The 22,899-nt window shown below is 42.0% G+C and overlaps 1 protein-coding gene across 1 annotated transcript in view; it reads right to left on the bottom strand.

Moving 5' to 3' along the window:
• Positions 1-256: 256 nt before the first annotated feature.
• The window catches only part of PDGFRA (platelet derived growth factor receptor alpha), a 38,979-nt gene continuing 16,336 nt past the window's right edge, over positions 257-22,899 (bottom strand). The window contains 11 exon segments of the mRNA XM_073583549.1: positions 257-2,520; positions 12,826-13,061; positions 18,358-18,463; positions 18,557-18,656; positions 18,858-18,969; positions 19,255-19,377; positions 19,464-19,573; positions 20,629-20,795; positions 21,033-21,186; positions 22,299-22,409; positions 22,699-22,803. Coding sequence (XP_073439650.1) covers positions 2,373-2,520; positions 12,826-13,061; positions 18,358-18,463; positions 18,557-18,656; positions 18,858-18,969; positions 19,255-19,377; positions 19,464-19,573; positions 20,629-20,795; positions 21,033-21,186; positions 22,299-22,409; positions 22,699-22,803 — 1,472 coding nt within the window. The 3' untranslated portion in view covers positions 257-2,372.

Genomic DNA, 22,899 nt, shown 5'->3' with positions numbered 1-22,899 from the left:
GCAGAGGGTTAAACACGATGACTTTGGGGGTCCCTTCCAACTCTGACATTCTGTGATTCTATGTTTTCTATGTGTCAATGTGATTCACTGCACTGTCCTCGATTGGGATACACTCAATAAAATGATTCTATCAATTCAAACATACAATCATACCAATGCACAGCAGACTTTTACAGCCAAAGAAATTGAGATGATTAAAATGGAAGTATATCAGGAACCTTGTGATAAAATGAAAAAACTTCCATTTACTCAAGTCCATTGTTCCATCTTAGAAACACATAGGTTTTTATTATTCTAAAATATAATTCTGGACATTTAAAAGTGCAACAGTTAACGCATCTGTGGAGTACATCACAGTCAAAACACATATAACAAAGGCAGTGATACAGCTTAACATAATTGTTTGGCAGTATTTTAAGGACTATATTGTAATAAAATATACAGATTGATGTATAACATCACATTAGCTTACGTCCTTCTTAACAGAGTAGGACTTTTTGACGCAAAACCCATTCAAAAGTATCAATTCCTGTTTCCTGGAGCATATAGGATTGCATTTTCCATGATAAAACAATACGGCAGTACTTTTTCCATTACTACAACAAATAACGTTATAATAGCTGGTGGAATGTACGACGAAGTCACAATCCGAACACTGATAAATAAAAAATACATTTGGTCCTTTTTTTAACAGGTTCCTTGAACCATTTTCCAGTTTCTATTGTATATCAGCTGGATTGTGTTATAAGAACCTGTATTCACATGTGGTCAATGATTACAAGTAACTATTTAATAAACTGCAAAAACGTATACAATTGATCGTATATGACATACCCCCATATATGCAAAGTGTGTATCACTGCTCCTCTTTATGGTCATCGTAAAGTAGCACAAACTTTTTTTTTTTTTGTAGATACAGTAAAATTCATTTATTCTAGCAACCTGGTGCCCTGATATTCCAGCACAGAACTGAAAAACAATCTGGTAACCTCTCGTCGCTTTTTTCATGTCCGCATTTCACTATGGGGTCAGCCTTGCTGGAGGTTGTCTTCAAACACATGTAAGTTTTACGCATGAATTGATAACCAAAATGAGGTCTGGTAATACTAGACTAAAGGAATTTTACCAAAAGTTCCTTTTAGAGTAGTTAAAACAATATAAAAAATAATACTGATAACTGTCCTGCTGTATTTTTAAGAACCACAATAACATTTTCAAAATATTCTCACATTTTATACCACAAATTCTGGACATTTTTTTTTCAATACCCCCTCACTATAAAGGTTCACATAACAAATTCATCATATTCATTAATTGACCTAGGATTTTTTTTAAGTACCCATTGTGGCCATAAAGATTGAAGATCTCAAACCTTTGTAGTAAATATTCCTGTCTATGGCTATACTAGCTATAGATTCTCGAACAATAATCCAGTCCACATTATAAAATGACATATATCTATGCAGTTAAGGGTTTAAAATACTATGCTAGAACAATTCACAATCTATTTCCGCTGTTTTTCCTACAGATGGGTCAATTTTTTTTTTTTGCTAAATCAAAAGTCAGTTCTGTTACATATTATTCTGTTTTAACCATTATTTAATCTGTAAGAAGTACCATATTAATGCACAAAAAACTCCCACAGGTTTCCGTTAGTTAAGGTAGTCCTTAAAGTCAGTTTGATTAGAAATAATAGTATTGATGATTTACAAAAAATCATCGAGTATTAATACTGATATTTGTGTTACTTGCACAAAACAACATTAAGGATGGTGTCAATGGTGACTGGGGCATAAACTCGCCCTATTATGCTTATGATTGCCTGTTTGAAGAAATACATATATTCGGAGATGTCTTTACTCCCTTTAAGTGGTTCGAAACGTCTTTGACAATTTTATAACAGCAGCTCCTGGTACAAAATATAGCACATGGAAATCCCGAGTGGTCTCATGAAGTCAGTCCAAATAACACGTCCATTTCTTCATTATTTACATACATACATTTATGAAACTAAGCTGCAGGTTGGTTTCTGTTGGAATCAAGAATGCCCTGGAAGTACAAAGCCATTGTTCTCAAGTTTGTCCACAAATGTAAAAAAAATATATATAGGAAAAATATATTGAGATGCTATGATGTACCGTTTGATAAAATGCACTGGGAAGAGTCTAGAAATGCGGCTTCTGAAACAGGCAATATGTCCTTGCTGGTACCTGTGCTCTTGATGAATGGTTGGCAAGGCAAACTACCAATCTCATGTTGTCCATTGCAACAAAGTGGTTTTTTGGAGTAAAAAAATAGAATCCCTGGACTTCACAGTCTTTTCTGTATCATTTCATGATGTGGTTAGTAAAATGACTTCAGAGACATGTATCTTAAAGGAAACTGTCCTCCACTAGATCTGATGAATCTATACCAATGTCGTCCATCATCTCAATGTCTTCAATGGTCTCGTCCTCTCTCTTGACAAATGTGGAGCTGCTGGATCCTGTCTCAATTGCACTTTCATCAGATGTTTGTGAGCTGGAAAACAAAAAAAATTAAAATAAAAATAGATACAGAAATTTTTGATAAATGAACATGATAAAGCGGTTGATACTTGCAAGTTTATGAATCTCAAATTCACAGTTTGTGAAGCTGATTATCAGCTTGTGTAACACATGCTAGAAATGTGATATATGTGGTTGAATTTACCTTTAGGCCCCCTTCATAGTCCGTTTTATTTTCCAAATGCAATCTGTTTTTTTAAGGACACTGTGGTGTAGTGACCACTGTGTCAGCTAGGGGTCACTGTGTGGATGTCCCAAGAGAGAGGATGAGTGGCACAATCCTGAAGGACTGTTACGTATCTCAAGGTGTGTGGCTTTGAGATGGAGACTTATGGGTGTGTGTTGATCAGGAATGATATTGCTGAGGTGTTGTTTTAATGTGTCAGGGAGAAGTCTCCAGGTAACTAGGGAGACGGGTGGACCTAGTAACCTACAAACCCACCAAGGGGGTGTGTTTAGTACACTATAGTAAAAGACTGAGTGTGTGAAGGACCTGTGATGACGTCATAGCCATGTGACCCGGTGGGCGTGGCTACGGACCATATATGGTGGCCAGGGTAGGTCACATGTGGTGAATGCAGGGACCTGGTTGGTCCAGAGTGGAAGGTCCTGCTAGGAGAGGTGTCTCCTGGCTCACAGCATGTGAGGTGGTGGTGAGCAATGGCGATGTGTGCCTGGGAGTTCACTGGAGGGAACGAACGTGTGCGGGATGGTGAAGCCGCATGAGGAACCCTGACGGGTGAGATAACCTGTGTGAGTACAGGATAACCAGAGTGAAGCTCTGTTATGGACGCTAAGCCGTTGTATATTGCTGCTGTGGGTTTATGATGGAGGGATAAACCGCATGGACTATGTTATGGTTATGAAAACCTGGTGCCGGATGTGTTTTATTCGCTGCCAAGCGAGTGATCCCCTAACTGAATGACAGCGCTACCTCACAATTGGTGGAGAATGCGGGCAATATTGTAGCCTTTTTGCTGGGAGCAACGGAAGAGGACTGCAAAGTTCAGTGGCTAAGGACAACGCTGAGCCAGGAGGGCTGACGGTTGTGTGATGTGCTGCTGACCAGCCATGTGTGTGAGCAGAGCCTGTGACGGCCTGCAATTGGGGAAGCCACTGTCCGGCTGAGGTTCTGGAACCGTGGGGCGGCCTAGTGAGTAAGGCACTGTCCGGATCGGTGAGCCCAGTGTGGCCGCTTCCCCAGGAGAAGAGACTGGTGATTGCTAGGGTGCCTCTGCAGAGAAGAGGTACCCGAGGACCTGTGTGGGCGACACAGGTAATGGACAGGTGTTCGTGTGGTACTGACCTGAGTCAGTGAGCAAGGTCCTGGAGGGTCAGTGTTGGGAGGTTCTGGGAGAAGAATCGGATCCGTGGAGCACGTGGTATGACCTTGGACCTGGTGAGGCAGGAGTGTTGGGCAGTCTCAAGCGGAGACAGATGTCCTGAAGAGCACCCGCTGAGCCCCTGGACCTGGTAAGGCTGGTGTGTTGAGAAACCCTGGAAGGAGGGTCGCTCCCTGAATAGCATCCAGTGCACCCTGTGTGTTGGACGGTCTCAGGAGGAGACGGAGTGTCCTGAATAGCACACAGACAGGTCCCATGAGTTTTGTGTGGTGTTTTTTTTTCTTCTTTTCTCGACTCAGCTTGCGGAGGCTCAGTGGAAGTCAAGAAGGTGACAAGCAGCTTGCTGTAACTCAGCGGGGTTACGAAGGGGACAAGCGGCTTCCTGTAACTCGGTGGAGTTACGAAGAGGACACCAGCAGCTGTGTGTGAACAGCAGCCGGTGGTGTTGGTGATCGGTGACAGCAGGAGCTGTGGTGGTGCCAGCAAGGACTTGTGTGGTATCGTAAGAGACACAAACTGTGTGGTGTGAACTGTGTTCTGAGAAGACCGGTATAACGGACATGGGGAGATCCTGAAAGGGGGTGGAGTCCCAGAAGGGAGCGGTGACCCAAATCGGGGTGGTAGCCCAAAAGTGGGTGGAGTCCCAAATTGGGGTGGTAACCCAAAAAAGAGGTGGAGTCCCAGAGGGGGCGGTGACCCAAAAGGGGTGGAGTCCCAAATTGGGGTGGTAACCCAAAAAGAGGTGGCGTCCCAGAGGGGGGCGGTGACCCAAAAGGGGGTGGAGTCCCAAATTGGAGTGGTAACCCAAAAAAGGGTGGAGTCCCAGGAGAGGGCGGTGACCCAAAGTGGGGTGGTGGTCCAGAAAGGGGCCGAGTTTGAAGGAATGACAGCACTGGGTACCTCAGTGGGTATGTCTGGGGAACTGCAGTGTGTGTGTATGACTTGGTCAGAATGTGGGATATCCTTTCCAGATAGTAACGATGGGCAGCAGGTGTGTACTGTGATGTTGCGACGGAAAAGAGTCTCTGGTCGGCTGGACTCAAAGAGTCAGGTGACTCTGACAGGAACTTTGCTCACTTTCTGGCTGACCGAGAAAATGGTCCACGTTCACTGCAAACATGGGGTCATGGTGAACTATGCGGTAGACAGAGTAATGTTTGACCCATCCCATAGTGTTGAGTGCCAAGGGGGCGGGATACCACCTAACTTAGTTTATGCCTTGGAGAGGGGCCGGCACTTTGTTTTGTTTGATGACGTAGGGTCGGACGATGGAAACGTTTAGACTGTGGGGCCAGCAGACACTGACACGGTGAGGTGACGCATCTTAAAGTGGACAGGCCAGAGGTAGATGTGACCGGACGAAGGGGTACATCTGCCCAACTTATGGACCTGACGTCTTGTGACATGACGGATGGTGGGCTGGGAGATGAGACGATTGGACTAGACACACGGGTGGTCAGTAACTGGAGGGTTCACTTGACTGACGGGACTGACCCAGTGGTACCCTTTGACGATATAATTAAAGAAGTAGTGGTGCAACACGTGCTGGCCAAAAGAGAACAAGATACAGTTAATAAAAGAGACAGTGGAAGAACATCTCGAACGAGAAAGAGTCCTGAGACAAATGGCCGAGCACAGAGTGGAGGGGCTCGAGAAAGAAGTCTTGGAGCTCAGAGGTCACCTGTCCACCTGGCAAAGTGTGAACAAGGCACTTAGGGAAGAGATGGAAGAACTCAGAGGAGTAGTAAAAGGTGTTCGGCAGGAGAGGAAGTTGGACGAAGACTTACCACGGGTGAGCGCGAGTGATAACAAGACAGAACTGCCAGTATCCATCTTGGCAAAGGGTCGTGAAGAGATAAAATCTTGTGAAGTTGGTGAGCAACGAACGGAAGAAGACAGTCACCTGGTCGGGTCAACTGTAGTGAGGGAAGTGTCCATGGTAAAGCCAGAGTCTTCTGTCCAGGAAGAGAGCAAGACCACGACCTTCAAATCTGTGATCGAGGTACCCGAAGACATGGAAGAAGCCTGTGCGGAGGAAGGTGTACAAGAGGCTTTCAAAGAGGCGGTCAAGGCGTGTAAGGTGCACTGGGCACCTGAGACTCGGCAGTTGGTGATAATATCAGCCAGAGAAGATACTGCAAACTGGGTAGCTGTCCTGAAAGAGATGCATTTACAATGTCTCCACGCCAAACAGCTGGTCAGGCGGAGTAATATGAAGGCTGCTCGACGCCTAGTGTTAGTGAAGGAGGCTATGGATCAGCTGGGTTTGCGGAAAGATGTGGTTCCGGTACCCAAAGCTCTGATTGGAAGAATCATTGGAAGATCCAGGAAGGTAATGCAAGACCTTGTGAATATCTCCGGGGTGGTGAGGGTGAGGATCCCTCCTGATGATGAAGACCAGGTATCCAGTGAAGAGGGTAGGGTTCCCATCATGGTGGTTGGCTCCGTGGAAAGCCTGAAAAACTTTCGGATACTCTTGGAGTATCAAGTGGGGTACCTGCAAGAGATTGAGCAATTGAGGCTGGACCGTCGGCAAATCAATAAAGAGGCACAGAACACCAGGTGGCGGCCGCCTTCAACCCAAGATATAAGGACCCGAACGGTTCCTCCAAGTAGTGACATGGCAGGTGGCCGAAGAATGTCAGCCAGTGGCAGTTCGACGGGCGGTACAAGGCGGAGAGACATTAGTTCCTGTGAGACGCTGAATGGGTCAGACTCAGGCCAGACAGTAGGCCCGATTAAGACTGATGACAGCACCAACCGGGAGAGCCGGTCAGTGGGAGAAAGGTCAGGTGACAAAGCACACTGTAGGAGGGTGGTGACTAAACCGTGTCTGATGACGCAGACAGACTGTAACTGGAGGGCCAAAGATCAGGGCCGATATTCTGACCGCTCGGGGGGGGAGGCCTAACGTAGAGATAAGGCCGTATGACAGATGGAGACGGTTCTCTTGACCTGTGGGTCAAGGTGTAATGAGTGCCTGGTCTCAAGATCCTGGTGTAATGTTGTGTGTTCAACCCTACAAGTTTGAACAAAGGGGGAGGTATGTGGTGTAGTGACCACTGTGTCTGCTAGGGGGCACTGTGTGGATGTCCTAAGAGAGAGGATGAGTGGCAGAATCCTGAAGGACCGTTATGTATCTCAAGGTGGGTGGCCTTGAGATGGAGACTTATGGGTGTGTGTTGATCAGCAATGATATTGCTGAGGTGTTGTTTTAATGTGTCAGGGAGAAGTCTCCAGGTAACTAGGGAGATGGGCGGACCTAGTACCTAGTTACCTACAAACCCACCCAGGGGGTGTGTTTAGTACACTATAGTAAAAGACTGTGAGTGTGTGAAGGACCTGTGATGACGTCATAGCCATGTGACACGGTGGGCGTGGCTACGGACTATGGTGGCCAGGGTAGCTTACAGGTGGCGAATGCAGGGACCTGGTTGGTCCAGAGTGGAAGGTCCCGCTAGGAGAGGTGTCTCCTGGCTCACAGCATGTGAGGTGGCGGTGAGCAATGGTGATGTGTGCCTGAGAGTTCCCTGGAGGGAATGAACGGGTGCGGGATGGTGAAGCTGCATGAGGAACCCTGACGGGTGAGATAACGCTGAGGCTGAAGAGCCTGCGCAAGGGACATTTGCATAGTTTGTATGTTCTCCCCGTGTTTGTGTGGGTTTCCTCCGGGTACTCCGGTTTCCTCCCACATTCCAAAGATATACTGATAGGAAATTTAGATTGTGAGCCCCATCAGGGACAGTGATGGTAATGTGTGCAAACTGTAAAGCGCTGCGGAGTATGTTAGCGCTATATAAAAAATAAAGATTATTATTATTAAGATTATTATAACCTGTGTGAGTACAGGATAACCAGAGTGAAGCTCTGTAATGGACGCTAAGCTGTTGTATATTGCTGCTGTGGGTTTATGATGGAGGAATAAACCGCATGGACTATGACATGGTTATGAAAACCCGGTGCCGGATGTGTTTTATTCGCTGCCAAGCGAGTGATCCCCTAACTAAATGACAGCACTACCTCACAACACCTATTGTATTCAATGGTGGGGTGCACATGTCAGGTTCTTCACACGGACCATGAGTCTGTGTGAAAAACAGCAGGTTTTTATGCGCACCATGGAGAAATTGCTTGCTGCACATGTGCACACTGATGATATCCGTGTGTCATCAGCGTGACACATACCGGTGCCTGGGAAAAGCAGTACTGTTCACAATGATCTCAGGTGCTGGCTGTTGAAGTCAGCTCTCATCATGTTTGCCTGGTCTCCCTGAGATCAGCGCCACCAGGCAACAATGATGGGAGTTGTATTCAGCACCCACTCTTTACATCTTGTGTAAAATTAAAAATTAAAGGTGAACCCTATTGTCAATTTTTTTTGGAATGGGCCCCCGTAAATTCACCAGTAAAGGCTAAGCAAACAGCTGTGAGCAGTTATTCGTAACCTGGGAATCTTTTTGGGATATTTTCCCTTTTCCCAAGTTATTAACATCAGCCCCAAGCTGTGGGCTTTTCCTCAGCTGGTTATGACCACTGCTGGAAATGTATATACCAACACAGTGATCAGGGTGTATTATAATATGATGAGTAGAGTTGAGCGATACCGTCCGATACTTCAAAGTATCGGATCGGAATGGATCGGCCGATCTTAAAAAAAAGTATCGGTATCGCCGATTCCGATACCGGAAGTCCCATTCAAGTCTATGGGACTTCCGGTATCGGAATAAGAAAAATCCTGTTTTTCCCTTGTACAGCCTCTCTGGGGTCTGTACGGGCCTGCCGGGGGGCTGTGCCGGCCTGCCGGGGGGCTGTGCCGGCTCCGGTGGTCTGTGCCGGCCTGCCGGGGGGCTGTGCAGGCTCCGGTGGGCTGTGCCGGCCTGCCGGGGGGCTGTGCCGGCCTGCCGGGGGGCTGTGCCGGCTCCGGTGGTCTGTGCCGGCCTGCCGGGGGGCTGTGCAGGCTCCGGTGGGCTGTGCCGGCCTGCCGGGGGGCTGTGCCGGCCTGCCGGGGGGCTGTGCAGGCTTCGGGGGTCTGTGCAGGCATCGTCCGATGGGACTACAAGTCCCATCGGGTGATGCCTGCTACCATGACAGTGATTGACACATTAGCCAATGATGGGACAGTAGTAGTCCCATCATCCGGCTAATGTGTTGAATGTAAAAAAAAAAAATTAAAAAAATTACATGCTACATACATACAACATGCATACTACATACATGCTACATTCATACTACATATATACTACATGCAACATACATACTACATATATACTACATGCAACATACATACTACATATATACTACATGCATGCAACATGCATACTACATGCTACATACATACTACATATATGCTACATACATACTACATATATACTACATGCATGCTACATACATACTACATACATACTACATACATACTACATATATACTACATGCATGCTACATACATACTGCATGCTACATACATACTACATGCTACATACATACCACATATATACTACATACATACTACATGCATGCTACATACATACCACATACATACTACATACATACTACATGCTACATACATACTACATGCAACATACATACTACATATATACTACATGCATGCAACATGCATACTACATATATACTATATGCTACATACATACTACATATATGCTACATATATACTACATGCATGCTACATACATACTGCATGCTACATACATACTACATACATACTACATATATGCTACATACATACTACATATATACTACATGCAACATACATACTGCATGCTACATACATACTACATGCTACATACATACCACATATATACTACATGCATGCTACATACATACCACATACATACTACATACATACTACATGCTACATACATACTACATATATACTACATGCATGCTACATACATACTACATATATACTACATGCATGCTACATACATACTACATGCATGCTACATACATACTACATGCTACATACCACATATATACTACATACATACTACATGCTACATACATACTACATATATACCAAATGCATGCTACATACATACTGCATGCTACATGCATGCTACATACATACTGCATGCTACATGCATGCTACATACATACTACATACATACTACATGCTACATACATACCACATATATACTACATACATACTACATACAATACATACATAGACATACAGTACATATAACATAGAGTAACATACTTACCAATACTTGTCACATTGTTCCCCGAAGCCATTGTCTTTTACGGAATAAATATTAACATAACAAACCACAAAAATACTCACCCACGATCCGAAGCAGTCCACGAGTGTGTCCCACGACGATCTTGGGTAGAGAACTGCAGCATCAGCTGTTGCTGCCGTTCTCTACGGGCTGCAGGAATCCAATGACGGAAGGTAGGTATCCTTCCGCACTGTATTCCTTCCGCCACTTAAAAAAAAAAAGTCCCTAGTCTCACTTTATGCCATTGCTGTGTGGGAATTTCCCACGCAGCAATGGCATAAAGTGAGACTAGGGACTTTTTTTTTTTTAAGTGGCAGAGGAATACAGTGCGGAAGGATACCTACCTTCCGTCATTGGATTCCTGCAGCCCGTAGAGAACGGCAGCAACAGCTGATGCTGCAGTTCTCTACCCAAGATCGTCGTGGGACACACTCGTGGACTGCTTCGGCTCGTGGGTGAGTATTTTTGTGGTTTGTTATGTTAATATTTATTCCGTAAAAGACAATGGCTTCGGGGAACAATGTGACAAGTATTGGTAAGTATGTTACTCTATGTTATATGTACTGTATGTCTATGTATGTATTGTATGAATGTATTGTATGTAGTATGTATGTAGTATATATGTGGTATGTATGTAGAATGTAGTATGTATGTAGTATGTATGTAGCATGCATGTAGCATGCAGTATGTATGTAGCATGCATGTAGTATATATGTAGTATGTATGTAGCATGTAGTATGTATGTAGTATGTATGTAGTATGTATGTAGCATGCATGTAGTATATATGTAGTATGTATGTAGCATGTAGTATGTATGTAGTATGTATGTAGTATGTATGTGGTATGTATGTAGCATGTATGTAGCATGCATGTAGTATATATGTGTTATGTATGTAGCATGCATGTAGTATGTATGTAGTATGTATGTAGTATGTATGTGGTATGTATGTAGCATGCATGTAGTATGTATGTAGCATGCAGTATGTATGTAGCATGTATGTAGCATGTATGTAGTATGTATGTAGTATATATGTAGTATGTATGTAGCATGTATGTAGCATGTATGTAGTATGTATGTAGTATATATGTAGTATGTATGTAGCATGCAGTATGTATGTAGCATGCATGTAGTATATATGTAGTATGTATGTAGCATGTAGTATGTATGTAGTATGTACGTAGTATGTATGTAGCATGTAGTATGTATGTAGTATATATGTGTTATGTATGTAGTATGTATGTAGTATGTATGTGGTATGTATGTGGTATGTATGTGGTATGTATGTAGTATGTATGTAGCATGTAGTATGTATGTAGCATGCATGTAGTATGTATGTAGTATGTATGTAGTATTTTTTTTTTTTTTTTAACATTTAACACATTAGCCGGATGATGGGACTACTACTGTCCCATCATTGGCTAATGTGTCAATCACTGTCATGATAGCAGGCATCGCCAGATGGGACTTGTAGTCCCATCGGACGATGCTTGCACAGACCCCCGGACATCAGCACAGCCCCCCGGCAGGCCGGCACAGCCCCCCGGCAGGCCGGCACAGACCCCCACAGGGTGCACAGACCACCGGCAGGCCGGCACAGCCCCCCGGCAGGCTGGTACAGACCCCCACAGGGTGCACAGACCACCGGCAGGCCGGCACAGCCCCCCGGCAGGCCGGTACAGACCCCGGGCAGTCCACACAGCCCCCCGGCAGGCCGGCACAGCCCCCCGGCAGGCCGGCAGAGACCCCCGGAAGGCCCGAAATGACGGCGCATCATGATGCGCACACACCGCGCATCATGATGACGTCAGGCTGTCAATCAACTTTGAACTTCCGATTCCGATGCCGACTTCCGATATTGAAAAAATATCGGAAGTCGGTATCGGAATTCCGATACAGCCAGTATCGGCCGATACCCGATACTTGCGGTATCGGAATGCTCAACACTAATGATGAGTGCTAGTTAGGCACTAGCTTTGGCTGCAAGGCTATTAGATTTTTTGAGAAAGGTACTGCTTTATTTTTTTAAGAGTAGACATGACAAAGCAGCACTGTGACCAGATTTCACATTGCAAACTACATACATTACTAAATAGATCGCTTAGACCTGATGAGGCAGGTGTACTTAATTTGAAAATCCATGACAGAATGGCTGTATAATCCTCAAATGAAAATGCTCATTTTAATATCTGTCAAGGAAACTTTCACAAAAGATCATGCAGCAGTTCTGATATGGACAATCTGTGTCTACATGTTCCTGACATGTACTGTAGTTCCAGTACTTTTGATATTGCAACATTAATCCCATTTTTCTTATAAAGAGAATGTATTTACTGATATGTCACACACGGCATCATCTTTAGTACATTGCTCTAAGGTTATCTGATTTTTATAACTGAGTATAATTAACAAGCGTTATTTATGTCACTTGCTTCTTATCTTCAAATAATGGCAATATAGAAAATAACCATCTTGACATGTTCTACAGGAAAATGTTTGCAATATTAGTAATAATAGCACAATCTGTTATAAAATATAATAATATTAGTGATATTACAAGAACTGTAGGTTTGTATGTTTGTGTGTGTTTTGCACTGGTAATAGTAGATTCTGTTTGACACTAAAGCAAAATTTTAACCTAGTTACATATAAACTTGTATTACATCTAAATGCCTAAATGTTTAAAATCAGCAACGTACCTGTGCCTGTTTCTCTTTCCGGATTCATCCTCTGAAACTGGGTCAATGTCTGGCAGGGGAATGATGTAGCCACTGTCAGCACTAAGTCTCTGCTCATCAAAGCCGCTTTCTCTGTCCTTCATTTTGTGCTCATTTTTATAGGTCACACCGATATACGAATTGTCACTGTCACTTCTCATACGAGTGACGGCAGGATGGTCGCTTTTTAAGAAGTCATGGAGAACTTTCTCATAACACTATAAAGGGCAAAAAAAAACAAATATGAGACTGCATTTTTAATGTCTACAAATGTAAACTCACCAAATGCTATACCACTCAACCATTAAGCCTTGTATATTCTTATTAGCTTCTTTCTGGGAAGAAGGCTGAATGCCAAAACGTGCGTTGGGGCTGGCACCATCACCCACAGGAGGTAAACCAAACTATCACACACTATTAATCATCTGTATATGATGATTAGTTATCATTATATAAACTATGCCTTAATGGTGTTTCCTTGCAGCTACTTAGCTGTATAGGAATATATTTATTGGGAATTTTTGGTATGTGCAGCCTCTGGTTGACTAAGTGTGGGTTGTGGTGCCCTATTAAGGTTCCCCACTTTTTAAACTTTGTTTTTTCTATATGTAATTTTTTGATATGTAATAAAGTTTATATTTTCTTAATTTTTTGTTTGGGTTCATATGTATTTATCAGAGCTATAATAAAAAACAAGTACAATAATTTTAATCAATACAAGTTATGGCGGGTACTGGAGAAGAGAGGACCCTGCCTGTGAGGGTTCACAATCTACAAGGGATGGGTGAGGATACAGTAGGTGAGGGCAGAGCTGGTCGTGCAGCGTTTTGGTTGGATCGGTGGTTACTACATGTTGTCGGCTTGTTGGAAGACATGGGTCTTTGGGTTCCTTTTGAAGGTGTCCGTGGTAGACGAGTGCCTGATAAGTTGTGATATGTTGGGGTAGAGAGTTCCAGAGGAGGGGGATGTGAGGGAGAAAGATTGTATGCGAATGTGGGAAGAGGAGATAAGAGGGGTGTAGGGAAGGAGATCTTGTGAGGATTGGAGGTTGCATGCTGGTATGTAACGGGAGATGAGGTCACAGATGTATGGCGGAGACCATTTTGGATGGCTTTGATTGCCATGGTTAGGGTTTTGAACTGGAGTCTCTGGGTAATGGAGAGCCAGTGAAGGGATTAGCAGAGAAGAGAGGCTGGGGAATAGTGGGTGGAAAGGTGGATTAGTCAGGCAGCAGAGTTTAAGATAGATTGGAGGGGCACAAGAGTGTTAGCAGGGAGGTCACAGAGCAGGAGGTTACAGAAGTCAAGGTGGGAGGTGAGGGCATGCACTAGAGTTTTTGCACATGAGCCATAATTACTTTGTAGGGGTCAAAATGTGAGCCCTGTTACTTTCTAGAGCACTTAGAGGGCATTAATATATTCTACGAAGGAATTATACCTTTCAAAAGACACAAAGGAGGTATTTTACAATGTAAGGGGCACAGTGATGTGCCTTACTCTGTAAGGCACTAGGAGGAGTACTGTTACCATGCCACACAGTAAGTCCAGTAATAAGAACAAATGATGAAGCAGCTGCTTATCATTGGGGCGACAGAAAGATGGACAGTTCGTGTAGGTTGGAAATTGATGGAGGGAGACAGTGGTGGAAATATGAGAAGTCAAATGTCTTTGTTGTAAACTCACGACTGGAAGAAATTATCATCTTGGTCTGGGCCAGATGGAAAAGACGGGAACATAAAACACATCACATATAGACTACTATCTATAACTAGAGATGGGTAGATTTATTTGTGGGACCCTCGTCCATTGGCCTGGTCAGTGGTTTCTGATAGGAGGTTCATGGACCACTCACCATCTGGCATCCACGACACAGCTTTTGATTAGCCACTGCTGGCCAAATAATATTTGTGCATCACACTGCAATTCGTCCATCTCTATATAAAGCTGTCCTGTAATCTTTTAACATGTTCTGCAGGGCTGGTATTTACCCCTACATGTCACCATAAGGTGGTAATATGAGTCTAGGTCTTTGCATAGTGACTGCTTCTCTGTAATAGCATGGTGATCTGTTGAGGTTATCCTTTTCCCACTTTGATTAGGGTGCACCACCAAACAGTAATTCTAAACATGGATACCTAGGGTAGCGTGCCAACTCAGATGCTTTTGTCCCCACAACCACCCTCCCCACTTCCCCATTCTGAACCCTAGCTATGCCTTTGCTGTGACCAAACAACTATTTAAAGTAAATTTTGCCAGCATAAAACAAAAGCTGCTCATTTTCTCCAATAAAGTGGATAAACCAAGCCATATTTTATTTGCTTAAGCCTTTAAAGTCTTCCATTATGATGAGAGGCTCTATAAGTGTCCAGCAGGAAAACTCCCCTCCATTGACGGAACATAAGTATAAACGGTGATAATGACAGTGTCGGAATACAAGGCTGTTGTACAGCCAAGATATGAAGTCTTATTAATGTAGGTTATTCAGTTGTGTTTTAGTTGCATCATACTGAAATTTGAATGTGATGCTACACTAAGATATATACCAAATCTCTGACAATACATTGCCTCAGGAAAACAAAAAATGTGGTATGTAACACTATATAATTTATATATTATGTAACACCATAACATGTAAATGCAGTTACAGTATCTCCGAGCCCTGGCAGAATGAAAGTATCAGGTGTAATATGGGCTGGCCAAACAACTAAAAGATTCCTAGTGCCTATGTGCAGATTATGAAGTTTTTATTCCTAGTTTAGATTACTGAACATCATTTACAGAATAGCATACAGTACCTCCAACCGTCTCGATTTGGACATTCACAACATATGACAACAGAAATAATGAAACCCCCGGTCACATAGTCGGCCAAACACTACATGTTCTTTGGCTGGGATTGATGTAAAGTACAATAAAAAAACATTATGGGAAAAGGAAGAAATGTTCCAGCTTCTGGTAACATTTAATCTTTATTCCATCAAAAAAAAAAACAATTAAAGAAATAGTGGACAGGAACAAGCGACGCGTTTCGAACACAGTTGTTCTTTATCAAGCTTACTTGAAAGTGACCAAACACCAATCTTAAATACACAAGTGCAATTAAGCAACACACAAGAGAAATAATTAACTAATTGAAACTAACACACTGTGAAAAAAACATATAAAATGGGGGGAAAAAAGGAAATACAAAAAACAAATAAATAGGAGAATGTGAAAAATAAAAAAATATTTAAGGTCTCAATAATGATAAGCTATTTAATTTTTCAGATTCAATCCCAAAGAGGAATGAGTACCCAATTTAAAAATCCAGAACGCCTCCCTCACCATTAGGCGTCTAATAATTTTTTTCAGATCCAAAAATCTTGGGGGATGACAGATTGCCTCTATGTATGTCAGTAAAGTGTTTGGATAGGGGATATATACCTATTGTTATGATTATTACCAGTAATATCATTAATATGCTTGTTAATACGAACCTTTAGTTTTCAAGACGTACATCCAATGTACAGCTGTACAAGCTGTACATTCAGTGGCATAAACAACGTGATCGGTGTTACAATTAATGAATTGCTTAACCCCTTAACGTCCATTGATGGGCATAGCCCATCATGGCAGACTATAAGTTCCCGCACCATGACGGCCTATGCCCCTCATGCATTTAAACTGTCACTGCGTGTAAACACGCAGTGACAGTTCAGTGCCGACAGCTGTCATAGACAACTGACAGGCACGACAAGAGGTGCGGGGACCCATGCCATAGGTCCCCGCACCCAGAACGATGCGATCGGTCAGTCCATCATGACCGCACAGGAGATGCTGAAATTTCAGCATCTTCTGCCCGGTCAGTGCAGGAGCTCAGTTCCTTGGGGGGGTCTAGTTTCCAAAATGGGGTCACTTGTGGGGAATTTCCACTTTTTAGGTACATCAGGGGATCTCCAAACGCGACATGGCATCCGCTCTCGATTCCAGCCAATTTGACATTCAAAACCTCAAATGATGCTCCTTCCCTTCTGAACACTGCCGTGCGCCTAAAGATTGATCTTCCGCCACATATGGGGTATCAGTGTACTCAGGAGAAATTGCACAAGAAATATTGTGGTTCATTTTCTCCTGATACCCTTGAAAAAATTTTACAAATTGTGTCCGAAGTAAAATTTTTGGGAAAAAAGTTAAATATTCATTTTTTCCTTCCACGTTGCTTCAATTCATTTTATGTGACATCACTCTCTGATTTAAGGGTACAAAAATTAAAAATTTGGAAATTGCTAAATTTTCAAAATTTTTGACAAATTTCTGTTATTTTCATAAATAAATGGAAGTCATATCAAATACATTTTACCACTAACGTGAAGTACAATATGTCACGAAAAAACAATCTCAAAATCAGCGGGATCCGTTGAAGCGTTACAGAGTTGTAGCCACATAAATTGACAGTGGTCCGATTTCAAAATTAAGGCCTGGCCATTAACCTACAAAGTGGCTTGGTCCTTAAGGAGTTAATGCTAAAACTGGCTGTTGTCAGAATTAGAAAAGGAAGAACACTGGCGCACAAAGCTGCAGGTTCATTATTGAGATTTTGCATATTTTCTTGTTTTCACAGTATCCTATTTATTTTTTATTCCTCTGTTTTTGTTTATTATATCTTTTTGGATTTTAACATTATTTTTTTATTTTTTTGTATTTCCTTTTCTTCCCCCATTTTATGTTTTTTTTTCACAGTGTGTTAGCTTTAATTAGGTGATTATGTCTCATGTGTGTTGTTAAATTGCACCTGTGTATTTAAGGCCTCTTTCACACTTCAGTTTTTTGTTTCAGTTAAAATCCGCCAAAAAGGCGGAAAAGCGGATCCGTTCCTAACTGATGTGAACGGATGGCACAGGATCCTTATTTTGACGGATCCGCAGAATGAAGAATTTTAAAGGAACCGCTGGCCGGGAAAGAGAGAGAGAGATAGAGAGAATTTTTTGTTCGTCCACCAGAAAGAATTTCAGGGTTAATTTTCTCCTTGACTTCCTTTCTCCGGGCATGCGCAATGGAAAATGCGGATCCAACAACAAAAAAAAGTTGCACGGTCCGTCCAGGCATGCCAGCGGATGAAAACAATTTGGCGGATCCTCACAAAAACGGATCCAACGGATGGCCATCCGTCAAGATCCGCCAGTAATGCAACTCAATGGGGAAAAAAACGGATCCGCAAAAAAAATGGCGGATCCGTTTTTTTCAAAACCTGGCGGATTTTGACTGATGGTCAAAAACGGAAGCGTGAAAGAGGCCTAAGATTGATGTTTGGTCACTCTCAAGTAAGCTTGCTAAAGAACAACAGTGTTCGAATCGCGTTGCTTGCTCCTGTTCCTTATTAGAAGCTGGAACATTTCTTCCTTTTCCTGCAATTGCTATATATTAGTGGTCAGCTCATAGTTCCGTGCACACAGGATTCCTACAAATTTCAACGGTGGGCTGGCATTATCATTCTCTGTTTTCTGCATAAATCATTATCCATGGGAAATATTATTACCTTTTTGTATTCCCCAGGGAGGAGGCTTTCAACTATTTCACTCAAATGATAAAAAGAGGGTCTCTTCTCTGGCTCACTGTTCCAGCACTTCACCATAATTTCATACCTACAGACACAGAACAACCATGTTGTAGAGACGTTTAATCATCACAAGGACTAGGAGCTGTCAGTCTGGTATTCGATGGAGGTATCTACTTACACTTCATGAGTAGCATGATCAGGTTTTGTCATTCTGTAGCCACTTTTAATCTTGTTATAGAAAGTGGAGTCTACAACCATCCCTGGGTATGGGGTGCCACCTAGAAGTAAAGGGCATTGTAAAGGCTTTTCGGCAAGTATATGACAAGTTGTAAAACGAATTTAGAAAAGCTTCACTGGAGAAAACGTCACACAATGAAATGTTGGTCAATTTGGATAAATTTACCCCAACAACTCATCATGCCGTGGCATAAACAAGAAAAAATACCATCTTCTTACATGTGTCATCCCTATTTACTCACCAAGAGAGAATATTTCCCACAGCAGAATACCAAATGACCACACGTCACTCAGAGTTGTGTAGAGGTTATCAAAAATACTTTCTGGTGCCATCCATTTCACCGGGAGGAAAGTCTGTGCAGAACAAGACATCATGGACTTAGTGTCACCCAGAGAACACCAACTGTTTGCACACAAATATTTCAGTTTTATGACCAGATCCAATAAACTTTGGGAGTAGTTCTGTACAAGAGTTTTAATGGCATGAATGATTTAGGGTCTGCAGATGAATGACATGTAATTTACTGTACTTTGAACTATGTATACCCGTCATTTCTGCTCTAAAATGAAATGTGGTCATAGTAATGATACTGTTCCCTATATGTTACATCGTAAATGATGGGTGGACATGATACATACACTGCCCTTTGATACGTAATTGGAATCATGCATGATGTCTCTGGCCAGACCAAAGTCACAGATCTTCACAATTTTCCCTTGTGCCAGCAGGACGTTGCGAGCTGCCAAGTCACGATGTACGCACTACGGGGGCATAAGCAATAACAGCGAGATTATTAACTTTATATTATAAGGTACATAGAGGATTTCACTTTGTGTACTGTACTTACATTCTTAGATGCTAAAAACTCCATGCCACGGGCAACCTGGTATGTGAAACTGAGTAAATCCAGTAGAGTCAGACCCTCAAATCCATCATCCGACAGGAGGTTTTTCACTTCTATAGAAAGGAAAAAGGTCATGAACACAATTTTTGTAAAGTGAAGTTCTATCTATCTATCTATTATCTATCTATCCATTATCTGTTTACCTATCTATCGATACATTATCTATCATCTATCTGTTATCTACTATCTATCTATCTAATCCATCAGCTATCTATCTATCCTTGCTGTCACTCTCTTATATTATGTATCTATCTATTGTCACTTTTTCCTATCTGTAAGTCTCAATCTACTTATCTATCTTATCTGTCACTCTCTTATATCGATCTGGCTAGCTATCTGTCTGTCGATCAATCTTTTTACCTTTTTTATCTGTAACTCTCTCGTCTATCTATCTGTCTATCTATCTACCTATTATCTATCTACATCTGTCACTCTCTTATATCTGTCTATCTAATTTTTTTATCTTTAACTCTTTCATATCTATCTAACCAAAGAAGAAGGGCTCATACACATTGAGCCGAAATGTTGCATTGCACTTTATGGGCTACCAAACTTTTGGAGTGTTTCCTTCCTTTTTTGGTTATTTATGTTTTTCTGTAATCTTCTAAAGGCATGCATGTGGCAGCATACTACTATTGCTGCTTAATTTTTTCTATTTTTATCTATCCCATAACTATTTATCTAAACTTAGAAAAGTTGAAAAGCAATACTAGCAAGCAGTATGTGAAAAATTGGTGCCAGACCTTCCAGGCATAGACCGATCCTCCAAACCAGGGTTCCCCAACTCCAGTCCTCAAGGCCCACCAACAGATCATTTTTCAGGATTTCCTTTGTATTGCTCAGGTGATAATTGCTTCACCTGTGCAATACAAAGGAAATCCTGAAAACATGACCTGTTGGTGGGCCTTGAAGACTGGAGTTGGGGAACCCTGCTCCAAACACCTTGAGCCGAAACGTCGTAGGAGCCCATATGGGCTAATAAACCACTATATTTTTTTCTAAGAAGGAGTGCTGTCTTCTTTTTGCACTATCTGTCTATCTAAATGTCTACAGTATCTTCTTCAAAATATAAAACATATACATTTATTTTAATCTATATAGAATTTACCGGAGATAGGTTTCTTCTTGTAAGATGCGGGCCGATCATACAGAGATCTCTGAATGTCAGAATATTTGGAAGCCTCATTCATCTCTAGCATGGGTACATATTGGGTGGTGTCCGCCTGCTTCATATCCATATAGTCACCATTGTTTTCAAAAGATAAAATCACATAGCTGAAATGTAAAGAAATGATTTAATATACTTTTGAGTTGATCACCAGGATTGTAAGGCCACCCATACAGAGAAATTACAAAGAACAAGAGTAGTTGATTTCTATCTACCAAGTCACAGATTTCCCATTTAAATTGACTTAACATTCAAAGTTGGGAAAAATCCGAGAAGTCCCAATCTAGTGAAAAGTGCTCATAGTGAAGTCAACATATATTAATAGTATATGGATCATATCTTACCTCCTTGTGCTCTCATCGACTGGGTTCAAACTAAAGATATCAAGATCTTTCTTTGGCTTTTCTGGGTGTCGAGTTTGAAAATTATCCCGATTCTTGTGCAGGTAATTCACCAGATCTCCATAAAAGCAGTATTCAGTAATGATGTAAATAGGTCCTGGAAGATAATGAGCCTCATGTTATAAAAAACAACCTTAGACCGCCTCCATGTGGTGCACCCTGGGTAACGCTAAAGGACTAACACTCTCGACAACCAAACAATCAAACTATATCTAGATCTCTTGGCCAATATATTTTACATCATATTTGATAATCAATATGACTTGTATTAGAATATTAGTTATTGTGGAAGATAACACAATGATAGTTTTATCACTACATCTACATTCATGGGAGTCAAAACTCTATGAACAGTATTGGGACCTAGAGGGACTAATAGAAAGGGAAAAATTGGAAGAGGAAATGGTGAGTGCCTAGGGCAATAAAGGAAACCTTAGTAGTTCTTTCGATCTGGACAATGACCAGTTGGGCGGCCACCATTTTAAAGGAGGGTAGCAAGACTTAGATCCAACTTCCACCTCTGTCTACTATGAGAAGGTATCACCTGCATGAATGTGTCATGACCCAGACATCAGCAATTAGAGCTAATGTGCATCAATTTGCAGTTCCCGGTTAGATTACTGACATGGCCCTTGGACAAGAATCCTACGTACCGCCTCTTACTTTATGCCATCCACAAGTATTCTTTTGATTAGTGGCTAATCTAGAGAGCGTGGGATGATGTCAAGTAAGAGGCGATTCTCAGGACTACCATCCAGCAACAACAGATTATAGACTTGGCCACTGGATTGGTTTTGCACCAACTCATCTAGCAATAAAATATGCTTTTGTGCTAGCTTTCTGTTGTCAAAAAGTTGCAAATTATGTTTCGCGCCAGTTTTGCAAGAAAGGTTGAGACATTTACCTTATTTTCTACCATTCTTGACAAATTTGGAAAGTGGGAGTGGTTAGCTATGCAAATAAGCTGTAAGCCAAATTCACGATTTTTGCGATTTTTTTTTTTTTTTTTTTTAAGTTGCAAAAGTGACAATTCGCACTCCAGTAGGGTGTGGTGAGCAGAGATGCACCAGATTCATTGTGCGACACTTTGATAAATTTGGGGCAAATAAAGGCAATGCAGCCCCAAGCAGAAATGATTTTAATAAAAATTCTTCTCATGATGAAACCCCTTCATGAAGTGTTTATATAGATAATACAATCATTACTTACCTGACTTAGTACAAGCTCCCAACAAGTTCACTATGTTCAGATGAGCGCCGAGATGAGTCATTATCTTGAGCTCAGACATAAGAGCTTGCTTCTCACTTGATCTGGCAGTCGCTGTTGAAAAAAGTACAAATCAATAAAGTTAAACAAACTCCAAAAAAATTAGGCTAATGGCCGGACTTCTCAAACTGAGCCTCAAAGGCATAAATGAGGCTGTGAGGTTACGGTCGGGAAACTGAAGTTGTGTGAATTAATTCTACTATGAATATTAAAATAGATAGATAGATAGATAGATAGATAGATAGATAGATAGATAGATAGATCAATAGATATTACTGCAGATAGATTAAAATCAGATACATTGATGGGAGATAGAATTGATAAATATATCATTTGAACCTACGCTTCAGCATTTTAACAGCTACTTTCATCACAGGCTGTGAACGGCTAAGTCCATATGCAGTGCCTTCTACTACTTTGCCAAAGGCACCAGATCCGAGGATTCGACCTGCATAAGATTAAATCACATACGTTAATTCACACTAGAAAATCACAAGTAACGGTAAGTGATGGTAAAGAAAGCAATGAATTTCAATTAAATTTA

The sequence above is a fragment of the Dendrobates tinctorius genome, unplaced genomic scaffold, assembly GCF_039654945.1.
Source record: "Dendrobates tinctorius isolate UK_male_01 unplaced genomic scaffold, ASM3965494v1 ptg000079l, whole genome shotgun sequence".
In the NCBI taxonomy this organism is placed as follows: domain Eukaryota; kingdom Metazoa; phylum Chordata; class Amphibia; order Anura; family Dendrobatidae; genus Dendrobates; species Dendrobates tinctorius.
Note: the sequence above shows the minus strand (reverse complement) of the source record. Positions and strands in the feature narration are given on the sequence as shown.